This window comes from Mytilus californianus, unplaced genomic scaffold (assembly GCF_021869535.1).
Source record: "Mytilus californianus isolate M0D057914Y unplaced genomic scaffold, xbMytCali1.0.p SCAF_8, whole genome shotgun sequence".
Lineage (NCBI taxonomy): Eukaryota > Metazoa > Mollusca > Bivalvia > Mytilida > Mytilidae > Mytilus > Mytilus californianus.
The window spans coordinates 14,265,681-14,276,829 of NW_026262734.1; the positions used below are offsets into that span (position 1 = coordinate 14,265,681).

The 11,149-nt window shown below is 30.8% G+C and overlaps 1 protein-coding gene and 1 long non-coding RNA gene across 2 annotated transcripts; both read left to right on the top strand.

Moving 5' to 3' along the window:
- The first annotated feature begins 253 nt into the window (after positions 1 to 253).
- LOC127711657 (uncharacterized) lies at positions 254 to 4,346 on the top strand. Its single transcript, XM_052217772.1, has 4 exons — positions 254 to 544; positions 1,868 to 1,960; positions 2,903 to 3,051; positions 3,815 to 4,346. The coding sequence occupies exons 1-4, from the start codon at positions 313 to 315 to the stop codon at positions 3,917 to 3,919; spliced, it is 579 nt and encodes a 192-aa protein (XP_052073732.1). The 5' UTR covers positions 254 to 312; the 3' UTR covers positions 3,920 to 4,346.
- Positions 4,347 to 4,374: 28 nt separating this feature from the next.
- Positions 4,375 to 8,656, top strand: LOC127711658 (uncharacterized). The gene is made up of 4 exons (XR_007986838.1): positions 4,375 to 4,468; positions 5,142 to 5,340; positions 5,669 to 5,787; positions 6,447 to 8,656. It is a non-coding gene; the product is annotated as an uncharacterized LOC127711658 (long non-coding RNA).
- The last annotated feature ends 2,493 nt before the right edge of the window (positions 8,657 to 11,149 follow it).

The window sequence follows — 11,149 nt, forward strand, 5'->3', positions numbered from 1 at the left end:
ATATAAATATATAATTCATCTAAACATCAGCCGAACAATGTTAGATCTGTAAATTATCTTTCGCAAATTTATTTTGTTCTTCCCTCGCCGGGATTCAAACTCATACTACTGAGATATTGTGGCACAAAATCGTATTGCACTATATCCAACACGTTAGACCACTCGACCACCTAGGCTTCACATATACATATTACATTAAAAAACAATTCTGATAGCCTCAATTACAGAATTTGTAGTGATGATGAAAGGCCTTGTGAAAAACACTTCATTCATTAAACATGTTAAAAAATACACATTGAACCAATTTTTTTGATGTATTCACAATTCATTTTTATTAAACATCTTTTAATAAACAATACAGAAATGATACATACTGGTATTGGCGAGACTCAGCTCAAAAACTTTTTGTCATCACTTAATGTCCATTGCATAGATGCAAAGACCTTGAAAATTAGAGAAAATGAAGCCGGCAGTGTTCTTGATAATCAGGCCATCATGTCACAACAAAGACACTTGCAAAGGGAAATATTGAATTCCACAACAGGTTTGATAACAATTATGGCTATTTTGTATTTATATACATTTTCTTATACTTTACTTTATAAGCCTGATGAGTACTTGATAATATTGGTATAGTCTGAATATGGTCTCGACAAATGCTCAACCAGTCTGGACTCAGTCTCTACAATCTCAACCAAAAAAAAAAAGCAAGAATTTTCAGTTTGTACTTAATCAGATAGTCACCTTTAATTTTCTTTCTAACTTTTCTAAATCAACTTGGATTTTCATAAAACTATACAGCTATCGTAATTATATATTGATCTTACAAAATGCAGGTAATGTGGCTATTTTGTTGATTGCCATAAAATTTAAGGATTTAATTAATAGGTAAAAAAAAGTCACAATTTTCAGTTTGGTCTAAATGCATAAAGATACCTATAAATTAAATTTTAAAATTTGACAGCAATAAACAAAAGTTGCGAAAACTACCAAATAACCTGGTATTTTGCAAGATCAATATTTAATTGAGATAGCTAAAGATGTTGATGAAAAATCAGAATTATAACTTGAAAAAGTTATGAAAATATTTAAAGGTGACTATCAGAATTTAGTCCAAACTGAAAATTCTAGCTTTTTTTAACCAATTAATTAAGTCCTTAAATTTGATAGCTACACTCTAAACTACCAAACAACCTTGCATTCTATAACATCATCATATAATTCAGATAGCTATATAGTTTAATGAAAATCCAAGTTGATTTAGAAAAGTTTTATAAAAATTTAAATGTGACTATCAGAATTTAGTCCAAACTGAAAATTCTTGCTGTTTTTACCTATTAATGAAATCCTTTAATTTGACAGCAATACACCAAGCTACCAAACAATATGGCATTCTGTAAGATCAATATATAATTGAGATAGCTGCAAAGTTTTATGAAAATCTAAGTTAATTGGAAAAATTTAAAGTTATAATTAAAGGTCACTATATTAATTTATTCAGAACTGAAAATTCTATTTTTTTCTACCTATTAATCAAAGCCTTTAATTTGACAGCAATGAACAAACTACCAAATAACCTGAAATTTTGTAAAATTAATATAAAATTCATTATATAGTTAGATAGGCTCATTCAGACCAGTCTAGACTAAATTTGAAGATCAAGATTGTAGACACAGGTCGAGACAGAGTCAAGACTGGACGAGCATTTTTCGAACCAATTATACAGACTATACCAAGATTGATATTAATTAATCACACTAGTTAAGGACAGTCAAGACCAAAGTGGATTACAGAAGTGGTCTATAATTACTGCTTATTTCTATATATATATATATATTATATGTGCATTTTTTTCCTATTAAATTAGAAGATCAAACAGACAGTAGAAGTGGAATATGCATAAGTACTGATACATGCTGGCAGAAAAAAGGATCTGGCCGATCGTACTACAGCTTATCAGGTAAAAATGACAGTGCTTATTTCATGTCCATTCAGTGTGATCACCTGGTGGGGTGGATCTATAGAAATGCATTTTGCTTGTTAAATATTAGTTACTTTCTTTTTGGAATATACCCCATTATAAAAAAAAAGATGTGGTATGATTGCCAATGAGACAACTCTCCACAAGAGACCAAAATGACACAGAAATTAACAACTATAGGTCACCGTACGGCCTTCAACAATGAGCAAAGCCCATACGGCATAGTCATACCCATTAGTCCAGGCATTATACCCCAAATATACACAGCAAAAAGTTTTATATATTCTTACTTGAGGAAGACTAAAAAATCATGATTTAAAATTCCTATGGAGATTTGCATTGAAAACGGGAGATAACTCTGCAAAAAAGGCAGAAATATCAATTAAAATTGATACAAAAATTATAACTTTACTGCTTCTATTCTATAGAATGTATTGATTGCTGATATTTTAGCCTTCTTTAGAGTATAACAAACAACTCTTAAGGTGTTTTCCTATCTTTTATCAAGCTACATTCTAGATTTCGTCATTCATTAGTTGACCATTTATTAAATTTTTCAACAAGTCAAGGTAAAAAATCTCAAATCTAATAAAAATAATACAGCAGATATTCTTCTTTTTGTGGTTTAAAGTTTCTTTAAACAAGGTACTGGTAGATGCTGAACAAATATAATATACAGATATAAACTAAACCAAACTTTCACATTATTTTTTCAAAATGGTCACAAAGCCACAAATTTGCAATTTGTTAAATGAAAAAAACAAAAAAATACCAATAACTCTTCGGTTTTGTACATTTCATGAGCAACAACATTTTAGTATATGGGGTTCTTTGATATGCTCAATATAAACCTGTTCTTTTCAAATCTTGGCTTGAACATTGTGATTTAGATATAAAACTTCAATATGTTGCATTTTGAAGAAGTTTCAACACTGATTGGAAAAACCACAGGCAAAGTTGTAAACCATAAGGTTCGCATATCAAGCTGTAGAATTTGTGAAAGGGCAAAGGGCAGAGGTGTCTTACCACGACAACATAAGTGTAGAAAGAATTGGAGTGGTTCGGCAAAGGTATTTACCATATGAAAGCAATAACAATGGTAATAAACAGCTGCGCCATGAGCACATGATACGCCCATCACTTTTTCAAAGAAAAAGTTCAATTACTTCTCAATGTCATATTTCTAATGTATAAAAATCAAAAGGGAGCTTACATCAATAGATATAAACAATTCACTAAAGTTTCATGAGAATTGCTGAAAGCATTTTTGAGTCATTGTCCAAAACTGGAAAATCACCCCTTTTTTAATGAATAAAACCCCATAACTCGGAAATGTAAAATCTAAAATTTATAAAAAACCAAAGGGATCTCACATCAATATATATAACAATTCATCAAAGTTTTATGCAAATTAGTTAAAGCGTTTTTGAGTTAATGTCCTACATGTTGACAACAGAAGAACAGACAGACAACGATATATCATGATACGTCCCGTCATCATTGCATTGTGAAAACAAACAACACCTCAATATTTACTTTGAAAATAAGTTGTAATTTTGAATTGGCATATTCAATGTTTAGTTGATGAAAGTGAATGTGAGGACCATTCATTATTTAGTGTTTCCAAAACATTTCAATTTCAAATAATTGACAGATTATTAGAATTGTTAGATACAACTGTTGAATTAATCAAACCTTGTACGCTTTCATTTTTGAGGAATTTTTACAAAAAATTTTGTCAATGCAAAGTTTAAGGCTTTTGATAATCAAATATGGGGTTGTGGTATCATCTAAATGTTTACTGAATACACATTATTTTAAAAACTATTTCAGGGTATGGAACCAGATATGGAAGTCGAAATGTTAAAGGAATTAGATGAAAAAGGAGTGGATATATTAGAAGTAGTAGGAGATGATGATTCCACAGGTTTTGACTGAGCCAAGCGATTAATAATGCCCAATTCAAAAATGGAAAAAATAAGTGATAGAAATCATATCAAACATAACATTATTTCAAAGATAAATGAACTAAAGCCAAAACACAAAGAGTTAACTGGAATGGTTTGTGACGCAATTGTTAAAAACTTTACATACGTTGTCAACCAGAATGTAGGTAATCCAAGTGGTATTGAGGACGGCCTACATGCATCAATAAAACACATATTTGGCGAACATGATAACTGCAATGAAACTTGGTGTGGATACCTTAAAGACAAGGATTCCTATATCCATTCAAATCTTCCTTGTGGAAAAGACCTATGTTCGTCTGAACACAGATCAGATCTTGAGAAACTGTTTATTCAAAAAATGGTTCCACAGTCTAAAAAGCTATCTAACTTGGGCTCATCACAGGCAAATGAAAGCTTTAATAACTTAATTGATCTCAAAGCTCTAAAAACCAAACATTTCTCCACATCAGCATCTTTAAATTACAGAGTCAGCTCAGCCGTACTCCAAAAGAATGAGGGTTATAATTATGTTGCTGAGGTATTATTTGATAAACATCCTATACTTAATTGCAATTAAGACAAATGAACAGAAATTAGCAACTTACATTAAGGCTTTAATAATCACAATGAACATGTAATAAATGCAATCTCACTTCATATATATATATATATATATACTTCTCTATTAAAAAAAATAAACTAAAAAAATATAAAAATAAGAAAATACGGTATGATTGCAAATGAGGGGGGGGGGGGGGGGGGGGGGGGGGGGGGTAGGAAGGCACTTTTTATTTGACCCAACCATGCATACATTTTAAATTGGATATTTCATATAAATGTTCAGGCAATCTTTCTTAGATAACCACCACCCATCAAATTTTAATAAAAGTGCTGTCCTCCTTCCCATAAATTAATTCTGGAAAAGCCCTTACTTTTACAGCCTTTAAAAATGAGCAAAAAAACCAATACATTATGATATCAACTGTTAAAGATTCCTGGGTAAATATTCTGATTATTCTACATCAGGTCAAGATTAATCTCAATTTTGCCGAATTCTATTCAATGATTGATTATTGCTGCTCAAAATGTAATATTCATACTACAAAATGCCTTCAACTTTCATTACAAAAGCATACAAAATATGATTTTTTTAAGGAATTATTATAAAGATGATAAAGACTTGCATGATTTTAAATGAATTGATTTTTCAGTTAAACACATCTATAGGCCTGTCACCTGGAAATGAGACCCTAAGCAGGGGTAATAAATTAAACAAGAAGAGAGAGGGCAACAAAAACAGATTAAAAAGCAAACAGGGAAAAAAACAACATAAAGTTCTCAAAAAGAAACGCCTACAAAAAACAACAGTGGCTGAAGTCAAAGAAGGGAGAACATACCACAGTTCAATCGGTAATAATTCTTATATTGACAGAAAGTATGATGTGCTTTTTACTTTTGAAGAGGTCAATATACATAATTATTATTATAATAGAAACATAGCATCAATATATACTTTAAAATAGAAACAAGGCTTAGGAAAATGGGTGAGATTTCAGCCAGACATTAAAGTTATATAATTAACATGAAGATGTAATCATGAAATTTACCAGACTTCTGAAGTATTGTAATTTTTGGGACAATTTAGTCACAAAATATTAATGAATTTTAGTAGATTTTGATATTTTATAAAGTTGAAATTATTTTCTTTCAAAGACTTGGTATATATTATTTTAATTAGGGTTAGAAGATTTTGCAACAATAGACATAGAAGAAATACCTGCAGTTCCTGAAGCTGAAACCTTTACAACATAGATGATGCACCAATAGTTTGTTTTGATTTAAAGACAAATGGTTTAAGTATGTTATACATAATTATACTTCAGAAATGAGTTACCTCAATTATAAAAAAATATTTCAGTGGATAATGTTAAAATTGAAAGAACTGGATTTTTTCATGACATCAAAGATATAACAATATCTACAGAAACACATTATCAATGTCTGTATATACTGTGTAAAGCCAAATTTTAAAGTCAATGCATTTTGGCTGCCTTATGAATAAAGTATATTAAGAGGATCATGAATGACTCACCTTGATAATTTAGCTTGCTTTTGATGATTATTCTAATGTTCTTTTTTTCTTTTAGTTGAAATAAAACCAAAAACTGAAAATTGCTGAAACAATACATTTAAGGGGCAATAACTCTTTCATTTTTTTTTTAGCAATTTACACTTTGCATCTACCTTATTTTGGAAGTGAGATAAAATACAAAGATGATAATTTTAGAAAAATATTTACAGACCAGTGGAGCAAAACTTTTTTTTTTAGTTATTTCAATGAAGAGAGATATGAAATAAGGAGATGTGGTATAATTGCCAATAAGACCATCAACGAAAGTTCAAATGAGAGGGATAGAAGACTTAGTCCTGTTTATAATTTTTTGACAATTAATTGCTTTTTCGAAATACCTTTTACAGTTTAGATGCACAATAATAAACAAAATGTTTAACTTCAGGTATATATTCTGATATAACCCAGATAGCTGCATGCACCAAAGACAGTTCCTTCAGTCGATATATATTTCCAGACCAACAAATTTCAAGAGAAGCATCAGAAATAACAAAAATCACTATTGTAGGACAAAAAATGTATTACAATGGTAATGCTGTTGTTTATAAGCATAAACATGAAAGAATGACTGATTTTTAACTTATTTGTATTTGTCAAGTTTCACAGATAAACCTGTATTGGTAGGACATAATATAAAACGATTTGACTGCCATGTTTTATTTCATACCTTAAAATCTATGAATATGTACAGTGAACTATGTGCAAGAACTGTTACATTTTTAGACTCTTTGAATTTGTTTAAACTCGTTTCACCTGGCTTGTCATCTTATAGCCAGTCTTTTCTCGTTGATAAACTATTAGTCAACAGTATGAATCTCATAATGCTGTGTATGACACAAAATTACTTTTTAATTTAGTCACTGAGAAAGGTAATGTTTCTCAATTTTTTAGTGAACTTGCTTTTTCACCTAGCTACCCTCAGTTATACCAGATGCAATTGGCCAACTTGAAAACTTTTGAAGAGCTAGTTCAATCAAAATGTCTGTCAAAAGCTATGGCACTAAAGACCAAAAGGTCTAACCTAAGGTTTCAACATTTCCAATTAGCAGTACAACGAAATGACATGGCAGGACTCAAAGCCTTAATGACAGAAAAGTCTTCAACTGGGGTAGTTAGAGTGACATCAAACAAAATAATTATACAAAGAGTATATGAGTATCTAATTAGTCACAAGTAAAGGAAAAATATGTTTGTTAAGGTAGTCAGTCAGTGGTAATACTTTAAGAGCATATGATACAGTTACATGGGAGGTCATGAAGTTTTAACGTAAAATATTATTCCTCCTGTATGATAAGAATTAGAAAATTGATCGTTGTTATGCAGAACTTTACCTTAACTAACATTTTGTTGAAATTCATGATCAGAGATAAACATTAATGTGTACTGTAAATTAGTGTAAATGGTAGTGTGAGCCCTGCTGTAATATTTGTAAATGTATTGTAGAAATATCTTCATGATATAAACCAAATAGTTTTGATAGTTATACAACTTTATATGAACCTTGAATTTTTTTAGATATCAATTTTTTTAAGTTTGTGTAATAATTTATTGTTGATTGGAAAACCATTTCTTACTGGAGGAGATGCATTTGAGTTTTTAATGCATACATAATCCAGTGAAGTAATCTATCCAGCTATAACCCAAATTTTGATCATAAAGATAGACTGTATGAACATAGTATGATAAATTTTGACTGTACAGTTTCTTGAAAAAAAGTTCAACTTGAGATAAGAGTTTCAAAATATGTTGAGTTAACAGTTCTATAAATCTTAGTCTTTTCTGTGTTTTTTTATATATATTTTGGTGGATTTTTTTTATTGCTTGTACAGGCAATTAGAACAAGTATATAGAAATTTTTGGAAAATAGCTTAACAATTATAAAAAAGCAGCAGGAACAATTGTAGTCTCTCAGGTGTTTATATTAGTAAAAAGACATCCAATGTTATTTAGAAATGTTATTGCTGTTGGAACTTTAAAAAATCTATTTATAGATAACATACTTTCATCTGTTTGTACAGAAGTATCAAAATACTGTATATTCAAAAAGTAAAATTTTGAATGAGATGTCTTGCATAATTATACTCCTTCCTCTGTGGATGGGAAAGAAGGAGATCTCCATCTTTAAAAGATTGAATATGGGATAAAATGATATCAGAAAGACTTATACAAGTTACGGCAAATATATTCAAACAAACACTATTTTGATGACTTCAATCATGACTATTTGATGTTTACATGATGATACATGTATTCACTTATTGGTTAGGTCAGTGTTTGTGCTGAACATAGTTAATGAAATTTTACACATATTCATTATGATCTACATTTTGCAAATAATTGTATAATAAACCAAATTAGGGTTAAATCTAGAATTTGTCATGTTGAAGTCCAAAGCAAAATGTCTTAATGTTTTTAAAAATTTATATTATTAGCAAGGCTTTTGCAAATTTTATTCAGTGAAATTATTTAACCTAGCTACTACAAACAGTATTTCTAACTGAGAAAAACATGTTATTTATTTGGCATCTTTATTTAATTATATATGTACAAACAAACGTAAGAACAGATATCCATTGAAAATAAAATAAATGTATTAGATCACATGTTGTTGTTTCACTTCTATCAAGAAATATGCTTAGTCATGTTAATTCCCTAAATCAACTCGGTAACACACAAAAAGAAAAACAATTATAACTTGCACATCACCACATAATACTGGATAATCAAATGGAGTGGAAAAAGGGGGGCACTTACTGTGCTGATTATGTGTGGTAGTGATGGTAAGTCTATTTTTTGTCAAATTTATTCGGAATGTATTTTTTTAATATTTAAAAGAAATGAAAAGAAAACAAGAACAAATGCTCACATTTATATGAATCTTTAATGTGTGATAAAAGAAAGATTAATCATACTAATGGGACATTCGAACTCATATCATAATAAGAAAATAAACAGAAAATGCCATGTTTCCTTTACATAATATTTTATGTTGGTGCTCCTCTAGAAATGAGTCTTATATATAAAGCAAACACAGCCTATTTACACCGAAATCTAATCTGCACATGATACTTAATAATACTTCAAAGTTTGATAAGAAAATGCGAAGGAAACTGCAAGATATCAATCATAACATTTGGTAAAAGCAAACTAAAGTTAGAGAAAGGAAAGGAAAAATTCAGCAATTTTTCAATTTGTAAAGGGGCATAACTCTAGAACGGTTAAAGTGACACCAACAAAATTAAAACTTGGTGTGTGTTGTGTGGTAAAATCATTTTGATAAAGTTTCATAACATTTGGTTGAGGCAAATAAAAGCTGGAGAACGGAAATCAAATCTGGGACGTTCATACGGACGAACAGACTTACATACGGACAAGGGTAAAATTCAATGCCCCCTCAGCTACGATGGGGCATAAAAATTAGCAACTTCTGTCATTTTTTTCCTGTGAATATTCAAAAATAGAGGTTTTTTCCAATTTCCCCTATATCCATTCAGAAATTAGCCTATTTGTACCCATTTTCAGAGGTTAAAAAATCTCTTGAATGGCCGGTGACCCCAAAATTTTATTCCAATTTTATAAAAAAGAGACTTCAAGCTTTTCAGTATGAAAAAATGAGCAACTTATGTCATTTTGTTTGCTGTGAAAATTTAATGAAAGAGGTTTTATGTCCATTTTCCCTATATTTAGCCTTTTTGCACTCATTTACCGAGGCCAAAAAATCTCTTGGATGGCCGGTGACCACCAAATATTTTCCAATTTCGTAAAATAGAGACATCACGCTTTATAGTATGAAAAAATGAGCAACTTCTGTCATTTTTGTTTGCTGTGAAAATTAAATCAAAGAGGTTTTATGTCCATTTTCCCTATATCTAGCCTTTTTGCACTCATTTTCACAGGTCAAAATATCTCTTGGATGGCCGGTGACCCCCAAATTTTATTCCAATTTCATAAAATAGAGACATCAAGCTTTTCCGTATGAAAAAATGAGCAACTTCTGTCATTTTGTTTGCTGTGAAAATTCAATCAAAGAGGTTTTATGTCCATTTTTCCTATATTTAGCCTTTTTTGCACTCATTTGTAGAGGTAACAAAATCTCTTGGATGGCCGGTGACCCCCAAATTTTATTCCAATTTCATAAAATAGAGACATCAAACTTTTCAGTATGAAAAAATGAGCAACGTCTGTCTTTTTGTTTGCTGTGAAAATTCAATCAAAGAGGCTTTATGTCCATTTTCCCTATATATCCATATAGCCTATTTGCACTCATTTTCAGAGGTCAAAAAATCTCTTAGATGGCTGGTGACCCCCAATTTTTTTTGGATTTTTTCAATAACCATGCTACAAAATATAAGTTCACAAAGTATAAGAAAATTCTGTCATTTTTATACGACCGCAAAAATTAAAAATTTTTTGGTCGTATATTGGTATGACGTTGGCGTCGTCGTCGTCGTCGTCGTCGTCTGTCGTCGTCCGGCGTCGTCCGAAGACACATTGGTTTTCGCACTCTAACTTTAGTTTAAGTGAACGGATCTCCATGAAATTTTACCATAAGGTTCAATACCACGAAAGGAAGGTTGGGATTGATTTTGGGGGTTATGGTACCAACAGTTAAGGAATTAGGGGCCAAAAAGGGGCCAAAAATAAGCATTTTTGTAACTTTCAGACAATAACTTGTGTGTAAGTGTATGGATCTCTCTGACATTGTACCACAAGGTTCCATATCACAAAGGAAAGGCTGTAATTGATTTTGGGGGTAATTGCCTCAAAATGTTAGGAATTAGGGGCAAAAAAAGGGGCAAAAAACAAGCATTTTTCTAGTTTCATGACAATAACTTGTGTGTAAGTGTTTGGATATTTCTGAAATTGTACTACAAGGTTTCATATCACAAAGGGAAAGCTGGAATTGAGTTCGGGGGTAATTGCCTGAAACGTTTAGGAATTTGGGGCCAAAAAGGGGCCAAAAATAAGCATTTTTCTAGTTTCAAGACAATAACTTGTGTTCAAGTGTATGGATCTCTCTGAAATTGTACTGCAAGGTACCATACCACAAAGGGAAGGCTGGGATTGAGTTTGGGGGTGATGAATCAT

What these genes read in the sequence shown, in the direction of transcription:
- LOC127711657 (XM_052217772.1), top strand. Translation starts at nt 313, where the DNA reads ATGTATTCACAATTCATTTTTATTAAACATCTTTTAATAAACAATACA. An exon ending in AATATTGAATTCCACAACAG is followed by an intron (nt 545 to 1,867) that starts GTTTGATAACAA and finishes CTATTAAATTAG; the next exon opens with AAGATCAAACAGACAGTAGA. An exon ending in ATCGTACTACAGCTTATCAG is followed by an intron (nt 1,961 to 2,902) that starts GTAAAAATGACA and finishes TGCATTTTGAAG; the next exon opens with AAGTTTCAACACTGATTGGA.